At 52.1% G+C, this 27995-nt stretch overlaps 1 protein-coding gene across 1 annotated transcript; it reads left to right on the top strand.

Moving 5' to 3' along the window:
- LOC306811117 (carboxyl-terminal PDZ ligand of neuronal nitric oxide synthase protein-like) lies at nucleotides 1–27990 on the top strand. Its single transcript, XM_079324514.1, has 11 exons — nucleotides 1–276; nucleotides 3712–3783; nucleotides 20406–20498; nucleotides 21087–21145; nucleotides 22488–22596; nucleotides 22830–22971; nucleotides 23283–23443; nucleotides 24398–24565; nucleotides 25160–25337; nucleotides 25547–25895; nucleotides 26001–27990. Exons 1-11 carry the CDS (start codon nucleotides 172–174, stop codon nucleotides 26473–26475), a joined length of 1911 nt encoding a protein of 636 aa, XP_079180640.1. The 5' UTR covers nucleotides 1–171; the 3' UTR covers nucleotides 26476–27990.
- Nucleotides 27991–27995: the final 5 nt, after the last annotated feature.

The following is a 27995-nucleotide window of genomic DNA, read 5'->3' as shown; positions in this document are numbered from 1 at the left end:
TGGCGCCGCGCCGGGGCCGGGGCCCCGCTCGCTCCCGCGGACGCTCATTCAAAACGCGGCCGGGCTCGGGTGCCCGCAGCCCCGCACGGCGCCGGGGGCTCGGCGGGGCGGGCGCTGCCGGCCGCGATGCCCGGCGGGCCCGCGGGCTGAGGCGGCCGCCCGCCCGCCGCCATGCCGGTGAAGAACCGGTACAACCTGGTGGACGATGGCTGCGACTCCCGCGTCCCGCTGCACAACGAGGAGGCCTTTCAGCACGGCATCCACTTCCAGGCCAAGGTGAGCCCCGGGCGCGCTCCCTCCGCGGGCCCGGGCCGGGGGCGCAGCGGGCGCTCCCCGCCTGCCGCGGCCCCGCGCTCGGGAGGCCTTGGCAGCGAGCCCCCGGCAGGTTCCCCTCTTTATCGGGGGTCTCTGCGAACCCCTGGCAGGTTCCCCCTCTTTATCGGGGGTCTCTGCGAACCCCGCGAGGTTCCCCCTCTTTATCTGTGGCTGGGGGTCTGTGCGGGCTCGGCTCCCCGCGGCTCCAGGCCGGGCTCGCCCTGCCCTGCCAGCCCTGCCTCGGTTATTCTCCAGCTCTGCAAGTGCCCCTGGGCCACGCCGAGGGAGCCTAAAGAAAACAGCAATCAATTATGAAAGCTTACATTTGATTAGCACAATCAAACAGGTTCTTGCTCTTTTTCCTAGTATTTTTGCAGCTGTGTAATCCTTAGACGCTGCCTTGTGTGCTCCATTGGGGAGCTGCTCTGGACAGCCCCGTGGATGCTGTCCCAGGTGCTCATCCAGTGGCGGTCCTGTCCCCTGCCTGTCCCGACAGCGGGGTGACAGCTCTCCATTCCCCTGGGAGCCAGCAGGCTGCCCTGTGCTGCTCAGACAACACTGCCTTACTCCAGCTGACCCCTTCCTTCATGGGAAGCTGGACAGACAAGGTCTGCAGCCTTCAGGCATCAGAAAGGAATACTGATATTGTCAGAAATTCCGTATTGATCGTGAAGAGCAGCCTGGCAGCACAGCAGCACTCTCAGAAAGTGACTCCATTGGAATTGGCATTCTGTAGACAGCATGGGGAATGGGTTTATAATTCAGCTGACAAGAAGAATTGCATTTTGCTGGAAAACTCGTAGGCTCCCTTCCCCTCTTTGCAGGTGGTCTAACACAGATTAGAAATGGAATTCACGCCTGCTGTCTCCTGAGCTGGAAAGAAGGGGCATATACATTCCAATAAAGCTTTGAAATACGGATTTTGTGCCTCCTGGTTTTCCTGCTGAAAGAGCTGTAAGATTTAAGCAGGATACAAGATGAATCTCAATAGACAGCTAATCATGTATTTTAAAAATTTATCTTCCTTAGGGAAAAAAACATTTAATCTGTGATTTCTCTATTTAAATTAACATTTGCTGTGCTGCAGACTGCGCTGAGGAGAAGAAAAATCCTTAATTTGATTTTTAAAAGATGGGAGGCAACTGCACCTTTAACTGAGTGAAACTGGCTTTTCAGATTGCCAGCTCCAGGCACCCAGAGTGGATAACACCCTGTATGTGTGTGTGGCTCTGGGATGGGGTTTGCATTACCTTAGTAACATGCTTGCTCAGTTCTGTGTTACAGTCTGTCTCTTCCAATTATGCTGCTCATTGTGGGCACATCAGTCAGCTGCAGCACTGACAATGACAAGGCTGCAGCTGGCTGCAGGTGTCTCACACCAGGCAATCCCACTGACCACACTCTCTCTCTAATCTCCACATTCCAAACTGCCTTCCTTCCCCTATAATCTTCAGGAGATCACTGCTGGAGCTGCTTGTTTGGGCAGAGTTTCGTGTGCTGTTTCATGAGTTTCGTGGCTCTGTGTGGAGCACAGGTATCCAAACTCTGCAGCCAGACCCGAGCAGGGAGTTTGGAAGAATCTCCTCTAGCTCAGCAGTCCCAGCTGTCCTCCTGCCCCAATTAATTTGTCATGAGGAGCATGGCCTGTTCCCCACTCAGCTCTGCTGCTGGCAGACAAAAGGCCAGCCAGCTGCAAGGGGCTCATCTGGATTTCCAGTGACTCTCCTGACAGCCAGCAGAGCAGAAAAGGAGCTCTGCACACCACAGATCACAGCAACACAGCTCTGCCCTCCCCACCAGCCCAGAGGGAAGCCCTGGCTCTGCTGCTCCCCTCCCTGCTGCCCTCAAGCTCTCATGATCTGAGCTTGGTTCTCCTGTGGTTTGCCAAAGGCCACAGATGAACTTAACTGCTCTCAAAAATGCCATTTTGCAAAGGCATTTAGAGAAGCAGCAGCAAAGCCAGATGACCTTTCAGATTGCTTGAGGTGTTTATTTCAAGGCAGGAGAAAGAACAGTAAATACTGAGCCAGGACAGCTCATTTCTGAAAGCCCTTTTAAGCAGACATTTTACAAGATAAAACCCATTGCAATCTGCAAGTAGTACAGTGGAGATATAAATCCATAACTGTATCAGTAACAGCAATACCTATGGGGCTGTTCTGGGAAATTATTTTGTCTCTGTTCATATATATATATAATATAACCCTGAATGCTTGCAGGGGCCTCCTGATTAGCTGCTCCTTTTCCTCTTCACAAGGGAACAACTTCCAAAAAACCAACCATTTGTAACCACACACTAAAAACCAGACACCATTCATGAACCAAATGCTCCTGGGAGGGTCACTAAACCCTGTAAACTCAGTCCCTACCACTAGCAGCAGAGATGGGCTGTGTTACCCTGGGGGAGCTCATGGACCCCACTGGGCCCCCACCAGCACATTCTGTCATCACCCTCTCACTCAGTGACATTGTCCCTGTCCCTCAGAGCTGAGCCACAGCACAGCAGCCTCTGCTCCCCACGCTCTGTGACTCTCCAGGACACTGGGATTTCCTCGTTCCCAGGCTGAGCTGGCAGCTTTGTCCCTCCTGTGACTGTGCCACGTGTGCTGTCACCGGTGCCACCAGGTGCACGAGCAGGTTCTGCTGTGGCACAGGAGGGAGCAGGGACAGCAGCAGGAAGCTGCCTGAGGGTGTTCCAGGATAACCTGTGGGTGTGGGCAGTGTGCTGCCACTGTTCAGGGGGCTGTAGCTGTGGTGCAGGGTGGAGGTGATGGGACTCTGCCATCTGCCATGTCTCAGACTGCAGTAAGACCCTGCTAGTGCAGACACTCAACCCCAAGCAGTGTGATCAGGACTGCAGCTCCCCTAAGCTGGGCTGTAGGACACAGATTTGGGTGGGTTTACCACAGTTCTGCAGACTGCTGAGCTGGGCCAACCAAGCAGGGACAGCAGTATCCAGAGGTAGGGTGGTCCAGACTGAAAACTTAAGCTAGAATCACAAGGTTCTTCCAGGAAAGGTGTTTGTTACACATCCTGAAGCTTTACAGCTCTTACGTGCTTTTAGTTTTGAGCAGGTTCCTTTTTTTAAGGAGGAACAAAGGATAGACAGTCCCATTTTCAGACACATCAGATCATGACTCAATTAGCAGCAGACATTGCTACAAAGCACTGGTAAAGGCACATCCAGACCCTGAATGAGGTCAGAGCTTCACACCCAACCTCAGAGATCCCCAACTTGATGTTGTTATCTACAACAGATATTCCTATCCTGTCCTGGGTCAAAGAAGTCAGAGCAAGGAGGGACTAAAAAAAAAGAGAAATACAGTCTGTTTTGAAGAAGCCCACAGCATGAAGTTGTGCATTACTGCACAGACATCTCACCATTGTGTCTTTCAGTACATTGGGAGTTTGGATGTCCCCAGGCCCAACAGCCGTGTGGAGATTGTGGCAGCCATGAGAAGGATCCGGGTAAGTTCAGAGGAGCTGAGCCCCACACAGTTAAGGGTTACATTCCCTGCAGTGACTGTTCACATTCCCTCCAACCCTTCCTATCTGCAGCTCAAATCTCAGCCCAAGCAGGTTAGCAACAAGCTTCTCCAGAAATTCCCAAGGCATCTTAGCAGAGGCCCATCCTGTGCTCTTTGCAAAGGGATCAGTCATCAAAACTCAAATGTAACCCCCTCTGCTGTGCTGAGCAGCCATGGGGCTTCTCCTTGAACATAAGAGATTTATTTAGCCTGTTTGGAATGTTGTGTGTGTGAAGAATAAGTTGGACACAATGTACTCCACAAAAGCACTTCAGTACATTGACAGTTCCAAATATATTGTGTTATATATTGAAATATCAGTGCCTTGACAGGTGTGATTGATGTAAATCCCATCTGACTAGACTGTGGATTCTGCTGCTCCTAGAATAATTTGCTGCTTTCCCCATGCTCCAATACAATTTTACAGTTCCTGTTTCTCATCACCAAGCCTGCTCTCTTCCTGCTCTGCCCCTTTATTCTGCAGAGCAGCCTGTGAATGGTCCCCAGATTTAGCTGTGATTAGCAGGGTTGGGTGGCTTACATCTGTTTCATGTATACCCAGTTCAAGAGCATCTCCCCCAAAAGGCAGTGCAGCTGTTGTGTCTGGCTGAAGTTTTGCAGGGGTCTTAATTCTGAGGCTGTTCATATGTCTCACATCAGCTGAAGCAAGTTTGAGAATCTTCCACTTAAAGCTTTGAAGGGATTATCCTAATTCCCCCCTTCCCCCACAGTTTAACCATCTAATTTTCTTTTAGAATAGTGCTTTTTAAACTTAGCCTGTAACTGGCTGAAGAGCTGATGTATTCATCTCCAGCCAAGCTTAGAAATGACATTCCCCTCCCTTTGCCTCCTCAGACTATTAGCACAGCTCTTGCTCAGAACACAGTGCAGCAGCAGTCTAAATTGCCTGGTTATTTATGGAACAGGTGAATATCTGTAGGAAGTAAAAGCAATAAGTGAGGACTACCAGGGCAGTTTAGGTGCCCGCATTATTATTGGCAATTTTTGATCTGAATCAATATTTATCGTCAGATTTGACACTGCACTTCTACTGATCTATGACATTCTTGTAAGAAAAAGCAAATGCTATTTTAATATAACTTAAAATTAAGTGTCACATTCAGTTTTCACACTGCTATTGCACAGTGATACCTAGCTCAGAGTGCAATAGCATGCTTGAGTACCACAAGAAACATGTAAAAACCCATTCTGCATTCCTGGCTGCCATCACTTAATCTTGTCACACAGGATTTTTAAAGTAGGCATCCAGTAATCTATACTGAGTTTTTAATCTTGGAAACCCATTCCAAAAAGGGAGGGTTTCCCTTTTCATGTGCACATTGTACAGCAGGATCTTATTCAGACACTTCCTGGCTGCTGAGCGGAAGATGCTCCTCTATTGAAGATAGTTAATTGGCACTGATCCTTAATTAGAGCATAAAGAATGAACTGGGAGGTCTTTGAAGAGAATTCTAGTGCACAGAGTACCCAACCTAGGAACTGAGGGGAGATTGGGGTTATTTATGTAGCGTTCATTTGCATGCAGAAGTCTTGTCTGTACTGGAGTTTTTTCCCATGGACTCTCAACAGCACCAGTTACAACTGGGAGGAAACAGTGGAAGAAGCTCTTGGGAGAAAGGAGTATGTTGCTCCTGTGTTATTGTGAGTTGTAGTGCCTGTTTGCAGTGCAAGAGTGAGCAAGGTCCCACAGCCCTGCCAAGTGCTGGCAGGGGCATGTCGTGGTGAAGCTTTCATCCTTTGTGCACTCCAGTGTTACACTGGAATTCTCCACTGGAGCAGAAAAGTTGTGCAGTACAAGCCCCAGCCCAGCATTGCCTGTGCTGCTCCCTGTGCCATGGGAGGAGGTGGGAGCCATCCCACAGCTCAGGAGGGCTCTTACTCACCACTCTGCTGCTGCAGAGCAAGCAGGGAGGAGGATGAGGAGTCACAGCTCTCTTTTCCAGGCTGTGTCAGAGCTGGTTACTCATCAGTAAATTGATACAAGCACCAAAACTGCCTTGCAGGAAAAGCCATCAGCTGCTGAGTGCTCCAAACATCCTGAGAGGGTCGTAAGGAAAGCAGCAACACCAGGTGACAAGTCCACTCCTTGGCGTGTTCTGTGTTTTGTACTGGGCTCTTCTACCAGTTACACATGAATTAGACCAGTGGGATTTTCCATGCATAAGCAGAGCAGTCTGTCTGCAGTCTCCAGGACATTACTCCCAGAGAGCCTCAAATAAGTTTTAGCATTAGCCTGCTGAAATCATGACCTGCTCTTCAGCAGTAGGTATTTGAGGTGCAGTCTCTTAGTAAAGCTTAAATCCATATTCTGGGCTGAATGGATGCTTGTAGAATTGCAAGCAATGCTCCATTAGTCACACATTAGATCCCATTTCATAACAGACTGGAAAGCCTTGTCTCATCATGTTCTATGCTTCCACTGGAGAGAATGCAAATGCAGTAGGTAGAACAGGGAAGCTGCTGTTCTTAGCTTTCCATTATGCAGAGCTAGACAACTTTAAGTTTGCTAATCCTCCCAGTGGATTATTAGCTGCCTACAGCTGCCATGTTGTTATTATATGATCAGAGTTCAGGCTAATCCCTCTACCTCTTGCCCTGGCAGGGGAGGTGGTGAAATGAGTTTGCAGCTTGGATAAATACACTATACCCTGACAGGCAGAGGGAGGGCCTGCTTAGGAGAGTCCAATTCATCACACAGCTCCAAGCACCCTGGGCAGGTGTTCCCCCACCTCCCAGGGAGCAGCAGCTGCTGCCTGCAGCTGCCCCAGGCCATCCAGCTCTGGGTGTCTGGCAGCTTTCTGCTGGGGCTGCCTTGCTGCTGGAGTGGATCCCTCTGCAGGTATTGGAGCCTTCTCAGCACTCCAGGGAGTTTAAATCAAGGGTTTTTCCTCTTCACAATTCAAGCAGTAACAAATGTGAAGATGGGTTTTGCAAAACACCAAACACTGCCTTGAAGCTGCTGAGGTTGCTTGGAAAATCTTGGCCTGGGAGACCAGGGAATGGATGGCTTCAAGTGCAGGGCTAACATCACCACATGTCCTGCATGCATTCCCCAGAGGAGAAAGTTCCCTCAGTCCAGCACTTCACAGCCAGCTGAGCAGGCCCAGTGACATGCTGCTGTTCTGAGTGGTGAGTTGTACAAGGACACAGTAGGAGTGAGTGACAAAGGCTGTCACCCCCACACCAGCCTGCAGCCAGCAGTTCCCCAAGACACTCCATTTAGCTGCCTTTAAACCACAGAATCATTTGCACTTAAGAATCTCTGACTTGGACCTCAGCAGGTATTGACACTCAGAAAGGAGCCAGATGTTGGATTATTTAATCATTCTATAAGGGAACAGCCAACTGGTGCTGTGCCCATCCAAACACCAGGATGAGCAAACAGGAGGCAGGCATCCAGACTAATGTGTCTTCTGTTACCTCCACAGTTCTTGGGCTTAATTTAATTGAGAAGCCTTTTTCCCCAGAGGCCAGTGTGCCAGAGAAACAGAAACATTTATAAATCTCAGCACAGGATACATGAGAAGTGCCTGAGCTCTCCTTGGAATGAGAACTGGCTTCTCACTTCAGCCTCCTCTTATCATGATCCTTCTTGCTGCATCCATCTTTGAGCAGAGCCTCAGCACTTTGCAGTTTCTCCACACAGCACTTGAGTGAGGAAGTGCAATCCAGGCACCCTGTAAGTCAGACTGACTGCCAACTATCAACTGGTAGTGTTGAAGTGTGACATGACAGCAATTTAAATCAGGATGAGTAAGTTACAGTCCTACTGCACAAACTTGTGGAGCAGAGGCAGCAGGGACAGCTGCAGAGAACCTGCCTCTGCACTCCAGAGCTCCCAGAGCTGGGCTGGCTCACACAGCTCCTTGCACTTAAAGCCCTGCCAGGCTGCAAATTCCAACAGTTCAGGAGCAAATATGGATGTGATTTATCTGCTCTTCCTACAGATGAACCAGGGGGACAGCTGGCAGAGGGCAGGGAGACTGCCTTCAGCCCTCTCAGCTGAATTTATTACTCCATGACAGATTTCAGAGGTAGAAATGTTTCATGGGCTTGTCCATTAGGTTGTTCTAGAACACAGTTCCCTCAGTTTTCCCAGGCAATTTTCTCACCACAAAAGCTCACCTAGAAAATGCTGCATGGATTCCTCTGACATTCTGCCTGTAAGCCCTTCCTGGGTTATGCTCAGAGCTATGTTTTCCAGCTTCATGTTAATCTGAGAGGTGATCAGAACTAAAAAGAGAAACTGAACTGCAAGCTGATGGGTTTCTTGGTTAGTCTCTGCAGCCTTTCCCTCTATAATGAAGTTACTGGGTCAGCTGCAGCTGAGGCACAGACTCAAACATACAAGTGCAAACTGCTGGAGCACCTGCCCTGGGGTGCAGCCTCTGTAGCTGCACCAGGAGCTGTTTTTGTTGGGTGGGAGTGTGTTCTGCTGCACTTCCTGGAGGGTTTTCCCTTTCAGCCTCTTTGGAAGAGCATCCAAATGCTCAGCTAATGATAGCCCTGGGCTGTGACAGAAAACAATCCTAGTATCTTAAAATATTTCAGCAGCCTCAGACTGCTGGGGTGGACCTTTCTTTAGTTCTCAGAACACCATGCTCCTTCCTTTCATTTAAGGAAAGGTGCAGGAGAAACAGATGACAGTTCTGACAAGGTTAAAGTGTGAAACACAGGCATCTCTTCCTCCTTCTCCCCCACACTAAGAAGATATTGTGTTCACCCCAGAGCATGCTCCAAGAGAGCATCATTTTCTAGGGTACCTTCCCTGCATCTCTGGAGAGCCATGCAAGGGTTGTTTACTCTGCTGAGTGTTAGGCACAGCCTGTGGCCTCCAGGAGAGTGCTGTGCTTGTAGGCAGCCAAGCCAATATACACAAGCATGTACAAACTTGCTCTGGCACCTTGTGCAGAATGTCTGGTGTCAGTTCTGACTCTCCTCCAAAGCAGAGGTCTAGGAAAGGCTCCTGCAGCTTCACTCAGGCACTGCATGATCAGCCCACAGGGCTGCTCAGCTCCAGGTCCCAGAAACACCAGTCACCCTCAGGGTCCTGTCCATGAAACCAGGCATCTAAACCAGTTTAAGGTTCCTACCACACAAGATTAAGCTAATTGGGTTTACCTTTCTAGGCCCTGGCAAAATACAGCAAGTGTTTTCAGGATAGTAATTAAATGTTAATTACAGCTAAGTTTAGCCCTAATGCCTCATTAGTTTGTTTTCCTCTGTTGGTTGCATCTATAGCAGAGTCTCCTGCACAGGGATGGGGATCAGGCTGGGCTTCCCAGGAGGCAGGAGTCCCACCATGTGCTCTGGGGGTCTCTGCCTTGCCCCTACCCAGGGCAGGCAGCACTGACACCACCACCTTCAATGCACAACTCCACTGAAAAGCATTTTACTGCTCCACACTGCAAATGGCCCCCAGGTTTGACTCCCACAGTCTGTTTCCTGGTCTTTATGAAGATAAAAGATGACAGGAATGCCACCTTACCTTAAGGAATGGTGGCACATTATGGGTCTTGCCTGCATGCAGCACAGGGTGCTGAAGGAGGTGAGCCCTCTGGCAGAATATCTGGCAAGAATCCATTTCTGCAGGCAAAACAAGTGGCTTCATCTTGAGTCTAGAGGAGCTGCAGCCTCCCAGGCATTGCTCCTCACCCCATTCCATCCCATCCCACCTCCAGGCAGGGCTTCCTGCCCTGCCACTGAGTCCTGTAGCCTCTCCCCCTTCCCAGTGAGCCCTACAGCACCAATTACCCAAACCCCAGCTGGGACAAGCTCTCCCTGAGATCCCTTGCCATGAGGGCCCCAGGAGGGAAGGGCTGGGCTGGGAGGGGTGGCCCATGCAGGTGCAGCTCCTTAGGCCTCTCCAAGTGTCCACAGTCACCTTGGCAGGCCCTGGTGTGCTCCTTCACATGTTGCTTTCCTAGCCTTACAAAAGATTAATTTGAAATGTGGAAGCTGTCTTTCCAGAACAATGGAGTCTGCCTTGTCTCAGACAAACCCAAGCTTGTTGTACCCATTTTCTGCTGTTGGTATTATCTCAAAACAAAGGGAAGAAGCTCTTAATGATCTGTTTCTGCAATGGCATCGTGCACAGTGTTTCTAGGCAGCATTGTGTGACTGTGGTGGAGAACTGACTATGCTCTGCTTGGGTGTGTTGTGTGGGAGGAGAGGAAAAAACACCTCTGAGATTACACAAGAATCCAACCTTCTGCTCACTGCCTGGGGGGGTGGTCACTGTACAACAGAGCTGCCCCACTGACTTAGAAGCTCCTGCAGATTTCCACCTTGCTCATCTCCAACCTCAAATCACCTCTGGACTTCCTGCCACAGAATAATTAGTTACCTTCTGTCACTTAACCCCTGAGCTGAAGGGAGTGGGGACTGGTCAGGCTGTGAATAGAGGCCACTGTGCCAGGAGACAGCTGAGGGCTTTGCAGGAGCCACGTGCTGTGACCCAGATTTTGAGGAGTGGCTGGTGACTAGAGATGCTTCAGTTCTTCCACCCTGTTCAGAGTGCAGGGTTGATAGCAGATGGGTGGAGGGATCAGCCAGTGAAATGTGTCATCTCCAGGCAACAGGGAGCTTTGGTGCCTTCCTCAGAGCCCTCAGAAATCCACAGCTTCTCCAGCAAGGGGGTGGAACCACTCAGGAACATTAATTCTGTTTTGCATAAGAGTCATGGTGGATTGGAGTTTAGATGAAGGCTAATAAAAGCAGCATTTAAATGGATAAAAGCTAAATTAAAATGATAGTGCTAAATAGAACAAGACAGAGCTTTTTGTCTGATGCTGAATCTTGGCAATGAAGCAGGTACCTTTTAATTGTAAAATAAAGTGGCTTTAACAGTATTATCATTATATTACTGCAGCATTTAATTTCACTAGCTAAAATATCACTGTATGAGATCTCTGCAAAGCTTTTATCTAGTTTGAAATAAAGAGAGTTTTTCACCAATTATGTTACTGGTTGTAGAGTATTACAGAGATGAAATATAATGGCTTTCAAATTACATTCTGGTGACGAACACTCAGCCACAACTCAAAGCTGCTTCTTTGTTGGTGCCTGAAAAAATGTAATTGAGAAGGTAACCAGAGTGTAGAGAGCACATTGGATTGGCTTGGTAACAAGGAGCTGCCTAAATCTGAGTGGCAACTGCAGGGGCACAGAGCTGGGGCTGCCCCTGGATGGAGCAAACACCTCCTTGTGCAGGGCTGGATTTCCAGCAGAGCAGGGGATGTGTTTCAGGAGCAAAACAGAACAGCTCATGAAGATACAAACACTTAAATCTGTCCCATGAGTCTCTGTGCAGAGAAAAAGTGTCAGCTGTGTCTACACATCCTCATGCTTTGGCTGAGCCTTTCTGTTCTCAGGTTGGGTCTGTGCTGGGCACAGGAGGGAGGCCAGAGCCAGGGCACAGCAGTGGGTGCTCCTGTAGATGTTGTTTGGATTTTGTCACATGCAAGGGCCCTTTGCAGTTCATGGATCAGTGTTCTGAGGAGAGGGACCCTGGGGGACTGTGACCACAAAGCCAAATTCAGCCCAGTAGAATAAGATTTGCTAACAATAGCTTGGTTCTACCCTTGCTTTCTTCAGTCTGCTTTTGCTCTGCACTAAATGAGGCCTGAAGGCAGGCAGAATCCATGCTACTTTACACAGAGCTTTGGCAAGCTGCTTCATGTTTCTGACCAAATAACAGTGTGATAAATCTACAGCATAAAAGTCTTGAGGGGTCCCTGGAAGGAAGGATGCTTTGATGAGGGAGCAGGGATTTTTTAAAGGCATTATGGAATGGTTTTCTTTCTTTCCTGCAGCAGTGATTAGACATCATTTAAATGTCCTTTCCCTGGACCAGATGGGTTATTTGGACTAATTGGCAGCTGCCTGACAGCTTTCAGGACACCTGAGTCACTTCCCACTTCCTCCATCCTTCTGTCACTGCTGCTGCAGAGATCCTGCCTGGGTAGATCTGCTGAGGGCAGGATGTGGCCCTGTGCTTTGAAACATCCCAAGCCAGGGCCCCAAATCACCCTGTTCCCTGCACAGCCAGGTCCCATGTACTCCCTGGAATCACACCAAACCCTCTGAGCTCCAGGCTTTTCTTTCTAAAAATCAAATCATTTTTATCAGATGAAGAAGAGCAGAGGGACATGTTCAGGCCAGATGCAGTGTGGATCCCACAGCACCATGGACCTGCTCAGTCCTGCTGCAGCCTGTGCCCTGCTGTTAATGATTACAGGCCATAAACTTCCATCCCAAGAACATTTTCCTATTTTCATGTTGTTGCCCCCCAGGGCAGTGCTGGTCTCCTGCTGGTCTCACTTCCCTGAATCCCAGCTGGTGGCAGGAGCTGTGAGCTGGGGCAGGGACTGAGTTTGGGGTTAATCACTGACCTGTGTGTGAGCAGGGCAGGATGCATTGATGTCCACAGCCCCACACCTCCTGCTGACCCCCTGCAAGGGACACAGGGAGCAGCAGTGGGGAGAGAGGAGCCTGTGGTGTTCTGGTGCAGCTTTGGTGACAAAACCTCAGTGACAATAAATACTGAGAGCATAAAACCCTCTTTTTCATAATTTCCATATCTAAACCCAGGCTTTTCTCTCATCATGATTCACTAATCTCAGTAGCTCCCCTGAGGCTAATAGAGTCCTTGAACTGCTTAATATTCTGGAGTTTTGGAAATGACACAATTAGACTTGAATTTTCTTTCTATTACAGTAGCAGTCTTGTTTCCAAATTTGAGTGAAATTTCATGGACAATTTGAGGAGAACCCAGAGACTTTCCTTTAAATTTAGGAGCTGCAGTTTTATTAGCACTCAGTAATTTCTAACCAAGGCCCACTTGGAGAGCAGCAGCGTGGGAGCTGTGCCTGGCTCTGCTCAGGACTGCACATCTGGGTAACACTTCTGCTCTGTTCCAGGAATGCAAGTGTTACAAGAGCTCATGGGCAGATTGCAAAAGACATTTGTGCCACCAGGATTCTGATGCCAATGGGAATTGTGTGCTTTAAAAATCTCTCCTAAGGGTTGCACTGAGCATTGGGCCTGACTGCTGATTTTCCTAAGGAGCAGGATCTGTCAATACTGCATGCCAAGCCTTTACCAAGACCTGACACCACAGCCCCTGTGGTGCTGACCCCCTCCAAGCTCAGTGGCCTGTTCCTGGCTGGAATTGCTGCACTGTTGCTGTTCACAGATGCAAACACATCCTTTCATTGCAGAGCCTGGAGGTCAGCTATAAGTCACTGGGTTTTCTGTGAGAAATGTTTTCTCAAGTGGAACTGCTGGAGATCGATGGTATTAACAACCACATAGAAAAAGTCTCCTTGCCTGGTAATAAAGCAGATTATTTCTGTCCCTGAGTGTCTCAAACCAGTACACAGCCAGGCTGTTCATGGGAGTTGCTGGCACTGATGTGTAGAAAGGTTCAGCTGCACCCAGGGCTTGAGCTAACAAAGAGCTCTTTGCCCTGCAGGAGAACAAAGATGGATTGCACCTAGCAGAGGAGTCCTGAAGGCTGGTCTGCACACAGCAGCACACTCAGCATCCCCCATTGTCATTCTGCTCTGGTTTGTAATCAAGTGCTGGTTCTGAATGTAAATGGAGATTGAGTCTTCCTTCTAGCTTGGATTCTGCTCAAAGATAAAGGTGCCAAGTCCAGCTTCCTGACTCTGCTGTGGATATGCAAAGGAAATGCTAATTTCTCTAGTAGGTGGCTAGGAGAAACAGCAAGACACAGAGCTGGAGGACAGCACCCAAGATGCATATGAGGTGTGATAGCAGCTCTGCAAGCCAGTGGCTGTTCCCTCCCTGCAGCATTTACACAGAGCAGGTGTAAGTCATGCAGATGTAGCTTCTCTAGATTCTCAACAGCAAACTAGATTGCTCCTTGTTCTTTGGATAGGCATCCACCCTGCAGGACATGCTGAGCACCCTGAAGTCACCTCAGGACTGGCATTCCCTCTCATCCCTGCACTCAGAGTGTGGCTCCCAGCTGCTCTGGCTGCCTTCACCTCCACATTGCCATCCCCCTTCCTTGGACTACCTGCACTAAAATAGCATCCTTACATAAACACAGAGTCTTGCATTATTTAGAGACCTAAAATCCCAGCACCTGCCTTTGTCAGAGCCTCAGCATGGCAGTGGCATTAGGTTTTCTCCCCATCCCTGTGCTCTGCCAGTGAGTCCCTGCCAGGACCCTCATTAAGCCCCTTCCCACACTCTGCAGTGGTGGGCCCTGCCTGGCTCCCATGGCCACAAACTGCTGGTGGGCTGGACAATGCTCTGCTCTCCTGAAGAACAGCATCACAAACACACCTCTGAAAAGCCACAGAAGAACAAAATTGGCTTTTTATTCTCTCTCCAAACAAGCAATAAACACCAACTCTCAGAGACAGAGCAAAGCAGCCCTGTTAATCACCCCTGCCCCATCTCCCCCTCCTGCTTCTGAGGACACAGCTCCTATTTCCCTCTCTGCACAGCCTAGCCAAAGTACCAGGAGGTGAGCCAGGAGCACCTCCCCTGCCATGGCCTGTCAGGCTCATGGAGAGGGGTGGGTAGGGGCTGAAAGTACAGCAGGAATTTTGGAGCAGAAATCCTCAGTTGCCTCCTGCTCCTGCCTGCACAAGCAGGGTCTGGTGCCTGCCCTGCCAGCGAGGTGCTGGGTAGCTGTCACTTGGCAGGGGCTGGCTGTAACCAGAACAACTGAATGAATGAAGTAGAAAATTAATATCCTTGCTTTGTGAGTGAGAAACAGACGTAGAAAATACTGTGTTACCTTCCCACAGCCATGCAGGGTATCTGGGGCTTTTTCATGGAGCTCTGAGCTTGCTGCAGAGTCCTGGCTCCTGCTCTTGAGAGCTTTGTTGTGTGAACATTGATGGACAAGGTTTAAAGCAATCCAATCTCCCAACTTGTCTCTTGTCCTACATACCAGACTGGAGGGCAGCTAGGGTATGAAACATGCACTAAACCAGGCCCTTCTCTGCAGGGCCTGGTGACACAGATGTTTGTAGGGAAATATGGAATTACTTGAAGATATTGCAGTGTATAATTGCAGTTTCACTTCTCAGGGTTATTTCAGGTGAATCTGACCTGCTTCTAATGAAATTAGCACTTTTTATCTGCAGTAACCTAGCAGCTTTTTCAGGTAGGGACATTTCCATGCTCCTGTTGGGCTGGGGTCCCGAGACACTACTTCATTACTGATGCTAATTAATCATCCAAGGCACTGCAGATGGAAAAGGTAATTTGTTTTCTCTTGCAAAGTGAATAGAGGTAGGGAGGAAAATAAAACCCAGCTTCCCCATGAGCTGGGCTTGGCCTGCCTGGCAAGACAAGGCCTGAAGGGCCGTGTGTGGGAAAGCTCCCTATTAAACCTGGGGACAGCAGGGAGCTCCTGGAAGTGACAGACACACAATGGTGCTTTTGTCAGAGAGGCACCAAAGGCCAGATGATGTCACCTTGCACTGGGCTGTGAGGCTGCTTGTGCCTCTCAGGATGGAGCTCAGCAGTGTTGCACTGTCTCTTCCACAGGGAGGAGGCAATGAAAGGGCTGCTTTTGTCCCACCCTTTCCTAAAAGCAGGCAAATGAGCTTTGTTCTAGGACAGTCCCTATTTTTTCAGAGGTGGAAAAGACTAATTAACTACTTCTGCTTGCCCTGGGCTCCCACCAGCTCCCATCAGCTGCAGGAGCCCCACTCACCCCCCTGGGTGTAACTCTGATTTTTCCTCCACATCCTTTTGACTGGAGCAGAGCAATATCTGAACTCCAGCCATATCTTTGCCATGTCACCTTAGGGTGGAAAGATTGAGTTATCCTTAAGGGCTGTCTGAGACTTCAGCAGGGTGGGACCTCCCAAGGATAAAACCTGTTGAAAATGAGAAGGGAGATGAAGAGGAAGGCCTGTATTACCATGTCCATCAGAATGTTTTGAAGCTGGATTCCTCATATGTCAAAGAGACCTGGACAAAATGCAGCTCTTTCTCTTTCTCCCCCTTTTGTGATCAGCCTCCAGCTGCTGCAGCCAGGGCAGCATCCACAGCCCTGCCCAAGGTCAGCCAGGGATCCTTGGGATGGACTGGGGCCACATTTCCTTGGGGAGCAGCATCTGCAGAGAGTTTGCTGCATGGTGGAAAGAGCTCATTTAAATGAGAAAAAAAGACTTTGACTACATTGCCAGCATTCTCCTTGCCTATTGTCCTCCCTTTTCGGTTTCTGCTTTCCAGTGAGCAGTTTTATGTTTCCAAGGATCATAAATTCTCATTTTTCCGCTGGGCAGGAGGTGCACTCTGGTCTCCAGTGCTTCCTGCGTGGCTTTTGTGTCGGTGTTGCCCAGCTACTGCAGCACAGCCCCAGGCTATGCCCGGCCCATTCAGAGCCTGTGCCCCGGGGCACGGGGGTTCCCGGGATTCCAGCTCAGCATTCCAACAGGCACAGGCTTCCCAAGGGGCAGCAGGGAGCGCCCGGCCCGGACACAGCCACGGGCAGGGAGGGAGGGCTGGCAGTGACCTGGGGACAGTGGGGTGTCATGCTGAAGGGGGATCAGAGGCTGGACACAAGCAGCCTGTGGGAATGGACTCTGCTGCTTTGCTGGGAGAACTGGAGTTTTCCACAGCATCAGTTCCAAGGGCAGCACTCCAAGCATGGGTAGTTCAAACAGCAGCCAAGATAACACCCTGTCCTCACCCCATACAGGTCATCTGGCTTGAAATTCATTACATTCCTGAGATGGAAATGCTAGGATTCATCATGGCTTTAAATCCTAAAATGGGACTTGTATAGTACCAGGGGAAGGGAAGGGAAGGGAAGGGAAGGGAAGGGAAGGGAAGGGAAGGGAAGGGAAGGGAAGGGAAGGGAAGGGAAGGGAAGGGAAGGGAAGGGAAGGGAAGGGAAGGGAAGGGAAGGGAAGGGAAGGGAAGGGAAGGGAAGGGAAGGGAAGGGAAGGGAAGGGAAGGGAAGGGAAGGGAAGGGAAGGGAAGGGAAGGGAAGGGAAGGGAAGGGAAGGGAAGGGAAGGGAAGGGAAGGGGCTGGTCAGTCGGGGGCAGAGCCCAGCTCGTTCCCTCCTCCTCATTGCCATGCTCCCTGTGTGCTGTGCTGGGAAGGGGCTGGGCAGGGCTATTGTTGGGGTTGTTTATGGACACATCGATCCTGCAGCCTGCCAGGACACAGGCTGGGCTCTGCCTGGAGAATTTACAGCCACAGGAAGGAGTTGCTGGTTTCCAAGCCTGTGGCATCTTCCTATGGGCATGTAAATAAGTACATACCCAGCTGTGACTGGGGGCACTGACATACTCTGGCTTCAAAAACCTGCAGAGCCTCTGCTTTGATTTCCCTTAATACAACTTAAAACACCATTTGAACCATGGCCAGGAGCATGTTCTGGCCTTGCTGCTCCTTGTTAATGAAGAAGATGCATTTTTTGGAAGCAGAGACTGCCTCCAAGACCTGCAAACTCTCTATTTTATGACAGTTTTCATTTGCATAATGAAGGCCCTGATACCTTCAGTAATTAATCACATTAAGAATTGCTTCCTTGAATAATGCTATTCGTGCAGGTTGTTCCTAGTGCTGGAAACTGCACATGATTTCCAATGTGCATTAGCCCAGGCTTCATCAGCAGATGGAAGCTGGTAACTGCATGTGTAATTTATATCTGCTTGGGTGGAATTATCCAATGAAATATGCATCACACTGCACCATTAACATTTCTAGTCATACAGTCTTTAGCTCATGGGTAAGTTAATATTTCATGCCAGCAGTGTGTGGGACCGTATGAAAGGCAAAGAATTGAACACAAGGATTTAAGAGTAGAAGTGGAAAGTATTGCAGGTCAAACACAGCTGATCTAGAATTAATGATGCTGCTAAAATAAAGGAAATTAATTACCCTTTTTTGACCTGCATGTTTTTATAAAATATCCCATCTTGTCTCCATAGTTAAGAAAGCTGCCAGGCTGCTGTGTCACCACTTGCAGGGGCAACTCCAGATCCTTTAGCATCCAGAAAGCTTTTCCCCATAAGACAGCACAAACAACAGAATAAGGATTGAATTGTGGAAGGCAGCAGAGGAAATGTTGTTGTGTGGGTTTGGAATTGTCAATAACCTTGACAAATCTGGGGGGGGAAAAATCCCATCAATTCAATAGGAAGAAGAAAATCAGTGGCTGGACTGTGCTGTGACAGGTCAGCCTAGAGCCTGGCTGCAGGTTGGGTTATGCATGAACATTCTGCAGGAGAAAGTCAGCTGTCTCAGAGTGCCTTTTCCCACGTGCTTTCCTGTCCTTATATAAATCATAGTTCATTAAAATACTGATTCCTGCTTGATAGGAAGTAATTAAAGGACTGAAGCTGTGTTCCACCTGCCTCTTCTGTGGAGAGATGGAGGGAGAGTCCAAGCTGAGCTGGTGTGATGTGAGCTCTGCCCTCCTCACAGTGCTCTCACCCTGCTGATGTTCCTGCTTCCTGTGCTGGGACATGAGACATCCTACAGCTTCTGCCTGAGGGGTTTCACCCTTTAGAAAAGATTGGAGGGACCAGTGAGTTTTACCTGTTTTCAGGCCAGGCTGGTTCTGGCCATGCTTGGCTGTGCCTTGGCCGTGTGCTCCAAGGATGCAGCAGTGGCCACGGGCTCCAGGGACAGAGAAGGGCCAACAAACTCCTTCCTCCCTGTGGCCACATCCAGCCTGCAGTGCTCTCAGCCCTGTACATGTCCCAGAGCCAGCCTGGGGTGGTGCTGTGTGGGAGCTGGCTGCAGTTCCCTGGCTTTAGACTCTTGCCATCACTCCTGGCAGCACCCACAGATTCGCTGCTGCTGCTCCCAATTGTTCCTTTCTGTCCAAAAGAGAAAGAAAAAGCATCTCTGCAAAATCCAGGCTTGGACTTTGCTTAAAGCCTTTGAGTAAAGAGCCTTGTTTGAATGTAATTGCACCCCTGTTGCTACAATGGGAAAATACACTGTATTGCTCTTTCTTGGAAAGCTCAGCTAGTATTTTCCCAGCCATTTGTGTATAAAGAAAGATAAACAGCTCTTTAGCGGGCAGAACAGTCTATCCCGGGTTTATTGACATTCATGGAGCAGACAAGGACAAACAGTGTGGTGAGCACAGGGGAGGGGCAGCAGCTGGGCTGAGCTGGGCACAGGGGTGGAGGGTGGGGAATCCTCTCAGGTGCTGAGCCTGGCCACTCCATCTGGCCCCAGACCTGCAGGCACTGCTGCATCCCCTGGGCCCTGGCAGCCTGCAGGATGCACTCACCACCTCACCCTTCCTCTCACTCCTCCCCATAAATAAAAAACGTCTAGAGCTAATTTAGTTCCAGCTTCACACGCAATAGCACTATAGATAGATTTTTAAAGAGCTTGTCTGAAAGTAATAATTCATGGGGAGATCAAAAGGCTGTGGTTTAATCCGGGGTCTGTCTGATACCATAAACCTTGCAGAGTGCTAAGAATTCAATGAGCAGCATCAAAAGCCTGATAAACATGAAAGCCACCCAATTTTCTGTCTGTAAAGCTGGCGTGGCTCACAATGGGTGCTGAGGAGTGGGGAAGATGTGGATCTTCTCCAGAGCCACACTCAGTCCTGCAACTTCAGCATTCCAAAAGAGGTGCCTGGACTCCACTAACATCTCACGTGCTCCCTGCACATCCCCAACTGTATAAAGAAATCAGAGTTCTAATTAGATGTCTAATTACATGGCTTAGGTAGATTTCAGGCTGTTTGGCATTTCCTTTTCCTCCACATCCACAAATCAGAGACTGCATTGATTTGCCAAAGCAACGTGACAAAGTGGTGGATTTCAAACAGGGACTGCACAAAATAGAAAGTATCAAAATGCTGTGTTTGGAAGCTGAAAATGGTGCTTAGAATGGGGGCAGGAAGGATGAGTGCTGTAAACTAAGGTCTCAAGAGTAGAAGGGCTCTGCCATGCTTCTGTCAGCTAAAGCAACATTTAAAAGCCAGTGTTTAATTTTTAACACAAATAGAGGTGAGCCCAGGCTGCAGACACCTGCAGGGTTTTTCTCCAGAGATCCTGATCCCACAGAGGTTAATGTGATTATGCAAATGACTGAGGTATAATTGTGTTACTGCCACCCATCTGGCCCTCCCTGCAGCTCCTGAGTGATTTTGTATTCCCCGTGCAGAGCAGTGCTGACACACAAGGGCACCAGAGATGTCACTGCTTGGGGTTTGCTGCTTCAGACCTCTGGAGCAGAGTCCTGCTGGACCAGGCATTGCCAATGCATCAGGAGAGCTCTTCCCAGATCCAAATTAACTGTCTGGATGTGGTCCAGAGGATTGAACTCCACTTGTCCTCTCCCAAGGGATGCTCCTGACAAAGCCAGGATCCTGCCTGGCATCCCAGCTACTGCACCAAGTCCTTCCCTAAACAGTTTTCCTCAGCAGAATGAAACAAACTCCCACCTCCCTCAGCAGCTGTGATTAAACCAACACCTGACATTTTCATGCCAGACACTGACCACCACACACTGTCCCAGGTACCCCCAGGACTCTCCTAAACTTGGGTTTTTCTTCCCACCAGTACGAATTCAAAGCCAAGAACATTAAGAAGAAGAAGGTGAGCATCATCGTGTCGGTGGACGGGGTGAAGGTGATCCTGCGCAAGAAGCAGAAGGTGAGGCTGCTCAGCCCAGGGATAGTCACACTTCTAACCAAAACTGGCCTTTGCTTCAAAAACACCCTGAATTTGCACAAGAAAATACTCCACTTTCCATCCAACTAACAACAAAACCTTGCCGGAAAGAGAGTGGGAGTATTATGTGTGGGAAGAGGATTTTTTTCTATCAGAAAAACATATCCCTCAGGAGACACTGGTTCTTTTCCTTGCTAATACCAGAAAGCTTTTTCCAGGCTGCCTGGTCTGAGCACCCCTCAGCTCTTTGCCCAACTGTCCTTTCCACCAGCTCACTGCATTCAGATCTCCTAAGCCTCAGCCCCAAGCCATCTTCCCCAAAATCTGTAACTCTTCTGCATATTTGATGTTATAAATTAATCTTAGGCACCATTTTCAGCCCTGGAGGCTGTGATCAGATATGATAAACGATCAAGGAAAATCTATTTTTATCTGAGATACTGTTGAAACAGCCGTGGCTCATGTAGTCACACTGCAGCCTGGATTGTGGCTTGGGACAAAAGCACTATTCCCCAGGTTTTCTGCCCTTCAGTTTCACCTGATTTACTGTAATTTTGTTTCTGCCTACAGAGAAAGGAGTGGACGTGGGACGAGAGTAAGATGGTGGTGATGCACGATCCCGTGTACAGGTACGTGGCAGGGGATCCAGCCAGCCCTGGGGGATCCTTGCCCTTCCTCCCACCTGCTGAGACCCCTCCACCAAGGCTTGCCAAAGGACCATCTAAAATTAACGAGGGTACAGACTTACTGCTGCTGGAGAATCCTTTTCATACATTTTTGAGAGCGAGGTGGACTGATCTGGCTTTGAAGCTGGCTCTGCTTTGAACAGGGTTAGACTGGGTGACCCTGGAGTGCTTCAGCTCTCTGATTCTGCTTCTGAAGACAGGCTTCCTATGGTTTCCCTTCAGAGCATGGCTCTCCCTGTGTTTCTAAAGCAGGGCCTTACTCTAAGGTGTAAGTGCTCACTGGGAATTAACCCTTACAGACGTGGCAAGAAAGCACTGACTTTCCATAGCACCTTCCATGGGATATTGAGGTATTCCAGAGAGCACAAAGCCCACCCAGAGGTTTACACTGAGCACAAACCTGGTGCCTCAGGAAGCCCCAGGGATGGTGCATGGCCTGAGGATGGGTTAAGAGCACAGGGTGTTCCAGGCAAAGGGAATTATTGTACCAGGAGCACCAAGCCCACAGCCCTGAGAACTGGGATCCCCAACACTGGTTTTTGGAATCAGAGCCCTTAGTGAGGAGATAAGGAACAGAGGATGTGCTGATGTATTATCTGTGCCTGCTTCTCACCTCTGGCTTTCTTTGAAGATTACTACAAGATGAACTTACTAACTGTAAGTTCAACACCCAAAAAATACCAGTAACAGAAAGAGCAGAAGAAAAAAAATTTGAAAATCCCTTTGGTATCCTCTCTATGCAGAGCTGAGCTCACTTGTCACATTTTCACCTAATTAAATCAAACATATATAAAAATCTTCAAAATGGTTTTGCAGTACAAGGAGAAGAGTCAGCCTGAGCAGCAGAGAGAGGAATCCTCTGGGTGCACTCAGCATCCCTGTGTGCTGTGCCACCTGCCCAGTGGCAAGGAGGGACCCTGAGAGTCCCCAGGGGCAGGGCAGTCAGCACCATGCAGGCAGTTCTGCCTCCATGCAGCCTGGGCAGGGGTTAATTGCTGGGGCTAAAAATAGCCACTTGCTTTCCAAGACTATAGATTTTTTTCGCTTTCCCACAGGATCTTTAAAAAGCTTTTGCCTACTTCAGAAACCAGAAGGTTTTCCATCAAGCCTGAAATGTTCTCTAAATCCATCACCTCCCGCCTTGAAAATTGCAGGAGGGGCCATGAAGCAGCACTGCCCCGTTCCTGGGGCTGCAAACCAGCACAGGGACACACAGGAGCAGAGGTGGTCTGGAGGGCAGAGACTCCCCATGGCGTTTAATTCCCTTTGCCTCTCTCCCACCTAGAATTTTCTACGTCTCTCATGACTCGCAAGACCTGAAAATATTCAGTTACATCGCAAGGGACGGCGCAAACAACTCCTTCAGGTGCAACGTCTTCAAATCCAAGAAGAAGGTAGGGTGCTGCTGGGGATGCACCCGCAGAGCTGCGGGCTCAGGGGCGCAGATCCCTGGGGAGTGACCGAGGCAGCGCCCGCGCCGGGTGTCCCCAGAACACCGTGCCTGGTGCTTGTCCCGCTGGCCAGCCCAGCAGCGGCGCGTTCCCCACAGGGCCGGGAGCGGGAACGGGGGCAGTGCTGGAGCGGCCGGGCGGGGCGGGGGCCCGGCTGAGCCCGGCTCGCTCCGCAGAGCCAGGCCATGCGCGTGGTGCGCACCGTGGGACAGGCGTTCGAGGTGTGCCACAAGCTGAGCCTGCAGCACGCCCTGCAGAACGCCGACGGGCAGGCCGACGGTGCCAGCGACAAATCGGCCGAGGAGCAGCCGCTGGAAGGTGACTGGCGGCTCCCGAGGGGCGGGGGCACCCCCTCCCTACAGCGGGGCGGGGATGCTTTGGGGTGGGGACACACCGGGTGGCACCTCTTTCATGGGAGAGAACCTACCCACTCCTACTAAGCACTGGGAAGGGGCAGGCTGAGTCCCCTTGTGTCTGCAGCCCCTCTGCCAACCCTCCTGCACCTTCTCAGCAAGTCCTGCCCTTGTCCCTGAGCTTCCCCCAGCTCCAGCCCTGCGCAGGGCCCCGGCTCTTGTGCGATCCTGCACAGGGAGGGGAGGCTCAGATTCACGTGTCCCTCTTGTTTGAAGTTCACCAGATAAAGGGCTCCAAGATCACAGATGTGGACGAGGTTGGCATCGATGCTGGTGGCATCTGTGTGTCCGAGAGGGGACCCAGAGAGCTGCCAGGGGCCAGGGGGGACTTCAGCATGCTGAAACCTGGGCAAACCTCAAAGGAAAAGAACGGCCAGGTAATGGGGGATGAGCTGGAGAATGGTCCATGTGCTCTGCTGCTGCTGAGGGCCCTCTGCTCAGGGTCACTATCATGGCTTGAATTGGAGGTGCTTTCATGGAGACCCCACTGCAGCCCTCCCTGCTGGCTCCTGCTCAGGACAGGCTGTTCAGCTCCCAGTTCACCTGCAGCGAGGCCGTGCCCAGTGCTGGGGTGGGGGCTGTGGTGCATGGCTGAGCAGGCTTCACACTCCACCCAGGGTGGGTTTCCCTGCCCTCAGCGCTGCCCTGGCAGCAATCCCTGGCTCCCCTTGTGCTCCAGGCCCAGGGAGCAGCATCCCCAGGTGGCCTAGCCCTGGCAGCACAGGCACCTGGGGCACGTTCAGCTCCAGCAGCAGCTCCACCTTAATGAATGGGTGCTCCACAGAGCTCTGGGAGCACTTCCCAGAGGCCTGAATAGCATCGCTTCAGCTCACACAACAGTAACGCTCACAGGGCCTGGCTGGAAGCAGCTGCAGTGACATGGGATTCGTTTGTGTGCCTGGAAAGGCCTTTCCTGCACATTCCTTCTGGCACTGCCCAAGCAGGGGAGGGCAGGAGCAGGAAGGGCAGTGGCTGCAGGCACTGGGAAATGCACCAGGACACCACCCAGCCTGGGCAGCCACAGCACAGGAAGGTGCTGGCGTGCTTGGGTCACTCCCTGGTGAATCCTGATGGGGAGATCTGGTGACCTGCCCTCCCCAGACATAGCCAAGGCAGCTCTGCCTGCTCCCTGAGGGGACCTCTCTGAAACACTGTCCTGGGGATCCCACAGATGTGCAGAGCTGACAGCACACGGCTGCCTCTCAACATTCCCTCCGTGCCCTGAGACAGGGATTCCTCTGCTGCATTGGGGTCAGCACCATGGGGAACCAAAATCCAGATCCCAGCCTGAGCTGGTCAGTCCGTTCACCTGCCCATTTCTTTGTGCCCAGGATGCTGAAAACTGCTCCCTCCACCTGGCCAGCTCCCAGCAGCTGCTCAGCCCGAGCAGCCCCTGCTCCTCGGCCTCCATCACCCCTCTGGCCTCCCAGCACTGCCTCCAGCTGCTCCAGCAGCAGCTCCTCCAGCAGCAGCAGCAGACACAGGTGGCTGTGGCCCAGGTACACGTCCTGCCCTCCCCTCAGGGGGCACCAGCCCTTCTCCTGCCCCTGCCCTAGGCTGGGTTGGGGCCATTGCAGCCGTGCTGGCAGCGTTCCCGGTCACAGCTCCCAGCCTGGCTCGCAGCATCGCTTTAGCACCACGTGCAGCATCGCTTGCAGCACAGCTGAGCTCCCCCAGACACCGAGCTGGCTGCACACAGCCCCAGGCTGCTCTAGGAGCGCTGCACGGTCCGCTAGAGCCCCCAGCTCCCGTTTCACCCCATCTCATCCCGTTTTTGGAAACCATCCCACTCCCAATCCAGCATCAGAGCGGGGAGCCCGGTGCCTCCCGGCTGGGCACCTCCGCTACGCGTTTCTCGTTACCGGGGGCACAGCTGGACACCTCACACAGCCCCGGGATGCCGCCGCATCCCCGCCCGCCGCTGGACCGGCTCGGGGCGGCCGCTGGGGGTGGCGCGGCGGGGCCGGCAGGGGGCGCTGTGGCGCCGCCGGTACCGGGCTCTCCCGGGGCGGCTCCTCCCGCCCCGCATCGCCCCGTTCGCATCATCCCGCCCCGCATCGCCCGGTCCCACATCGCCCCGTCCTGTCTCGCAGGTGCAGCTGCTGAAGGACCAACTGGCGGCCGAGACAGCGGCGCGGATCGAGGCGCAGGCCCGGGTGCGGCAGCTGCTGCTGACCAACCGCGACCTGCTGCAGCACGTCTCGCTGCTGGTGCGGCAGCTGACGGTGCTGGAGGCCCGGGAGGAGCACCGGGATGAGCATAGGCAGCCGGGTGAGCACAGTGACACACTGGGGTTGTTTGGGTGCTGGTGTGCCCCCAGCTCCATCCCACTGGACACTCACTGCATTCCTTGAAATCACAGGAAGCAACTGGAGTGCTCCCAGTACCATCTGGGGCATTTCTGCATCCCTCACAGTGCAGGGGAGCAGCTGGGTTGGAGATCCCCAGTTTTTCACATGCCCCTTGTCCATCTCTCACAGTTGACCGCTCCTTGCAAAACCTGTCCCTAGCCCAGTCCCTCTCCCTGAACCTGAAGAACCACTACAGCCTGGACGTCCACCTGCCGTCCACCTCCAGCCCCGCCAGCATCCTGGGCAGCCCCGTGGCCCCCGGCTCGCTGCCTTCCCTGGGCCCCAGGGACTCCTACCTCAACCTCGTCAGCCTGGACAGGGGCAGCCACCGCTGCAGCAGCAAGGAGGGGGACGAGTGCCTGGAGGGGCAGGAGGGGCTCAGCCGGCGCGTGGAGGGCTCCGAGGTCAGCGACTGCGCTCTGCTCAACGGCAGCGGCCGGCAGAAGGCGGAGGACACAGACAGAGGGGACGAGGACAGGTAGAGTGTGCCACCTCTGGCTGCTGCCAGCTGCAGTGGAACACCCTGAGTGCTGCAGGTAAGTACTTGCCCATCACCTCCTCTCTCTCTTTGCCTCCCGTGCAGGCGGCAGCCGCCCATTCCCAAGCTCAACCCGCCGCCGCCCATCCTGCGCAAAAGGTCAAGCAAGACGTCGCCGAGCCTGGAAGTGGAGGTGAAGCCCGAGAGCACTGCCCACCTGAGCCTGCCCAGTGCCAGCATCTCCAGCCTCACCAGCATCACTGCCAGCTCCCTCACCCTCTTGGACCCTGAGGCGAGGACTCCTGCACGGAGTGCTGCCTCCAGCACGGAGCCTGGCCCTGCTGGGACCTGCCAGCGTGCTCTGGGCAAGGACAGGACTGCAGAGAGCGGGCCAATGTCCCCCTTGGCCAGCATCCATGACCCAACAGCCAGCGAGACTCTGGCCAAGGAGCTGGTGGCCCTGGGCAGCCCCACGGACAGCTCACTGCCCTTCTCCCCTGCAGATGACACCTGCTTGCACATCAGCTTCTCTGAAGATGAGTTGGACACTGCCGTGGGGCCCAGCAGAGTCCCCTCTTAGTGGGGCCACTGTAGGTGGCAGCCCCAGCAGCTCTGTCCACAACTCTGTTCTGACAATGGGGGTCCCTGTGCCCAGGCTACAAGACAGGTCCCTTTCCTGTCTCTGTCCCACGTTACAGCGTCCCCCACCACCTACAGGGCCATCCCACAGGACAGGACTGGCCACCCTGCCTCAGTCTGCACCAGCTCACACTGCTGTCACACTGCCACCCTGTCCCTGCTCACACAGCCAGGGATGCTCACAGCAGACAGTTCCCAGGGAGCTGAAGGGTGGAAGCCCTGAGCAGGGCATGGTGCAGCTCTGTGGGACCAGAGACTCTTCTGGTTCATCAGTTGCCACCCGTGAGCAGAGCCACAGAGCACAGCCACGGTGCCACTCCCCTGCCCTGCTCCTTAGGGCATGGCCCAGACTGCCACCACACTAGATCTCTCCAGGGCAGCCAGTGTCCAGCCCCACACTGCCCAGCCCTGCTTTGGGGACAGCAGCCCCACCACTGTGTCCCCATGTGGTGAAGCCACCACTGCCTCCATAGGTGCCTTTTCCCACTCCCCAGCACCCACTGCCCACACAGGTTGGGCCACCCCTCTGAGGCCACTGATGGGTGCAGGGCTGGCCCTGGGAGTCTGCAGCAGTGGGGGTGACCCCCTAAGGAAGGGTGCACCCCATGTCTTGGGGTCAGGGCAAAGAGCCCTCCCATGCCCAGGCAGGACACTGCTCCTTGTGCTGATTTTAGGGTGTTACAATATGGTTTGGGTTTGGTCTCAGAAATGTGAGTGTCCTGGGAGGAGTTAAGGTTTAAGGAAGAAGCCCATGGTGGGGTGAAGAGCAGGTTTGTGGAGGGACCAAGGTGATGCTCATCCACCTTGGTTGTTTGTCAGAGGGTGTTGGGAAAGTGTCAGAGAGTCAAGTTGGGAGGTGTCAAGCAGAAATGGAGTCTTGGAGCAGTTGTGCTGCCTGTCCCTGGCATGGTGCTGCTCCTACAGGAGGGGGAGGTGACAGGACATGCAGCCAGAGCCAGCCATGGCAGTGACAGAGCCGGGAGGGAGCTGGGGACTGAGCCAGGGGTTGTAAAGCTGGGATGGGCTGTCCCGTAGTGCTGTAGCGACAGCCCAGCCCCTCCATAGGATGCTGCAGTTTGGTAATGGACTTTGAAAGAAAAAAATAAAGGTGTCAGATTTGCAGAGCCAGTGCTGTGTCTCTGCCCTGTGGGGCCTGTGCACAGGGGTCCTGAGCCTGTGGGGTGGACTCCTGCATATTCCCAAACTCCTGAATATTCCCAAAGAGGAAAGATCCTGCTGGAATGACAGCTGAGCCCCTGAGCTGCTCTCTGAGCAGCCCCTGCCAGGATGGGCACCACCAGGCAGGGCCCTGCAGCCCACACACTCCTTTTGCTCTTTCCTGGTCCCATTTCTACTCCTGAAATAAATCCTGGCCCCGGGACACAGGATGGAGGGCAGGAGAATGCAGATAAAGCCGGATGGGATGGGACCAGTGGCATGCCAGAGCACTGGATCCCAAAG

The sequence above is a fragment of the Erithacus rubecula genome (genome assembly GCF_903797595.1).
Source record: "Erithacus rubecula genome assembly, chromosome: 21".
In the NCBI taxonomy this organism is placed as follows: Eukaryota; Metazoa; Chordata; class Aves; order Passeriformes; family Muscicapidae; genus Erithacus; species Erithacus rubecula.
The sequence above is the reverse complement of the archived record's forward strand: the minus strand, read 5'-3'. Positions and strand labels throughout refer to the sequence as shown.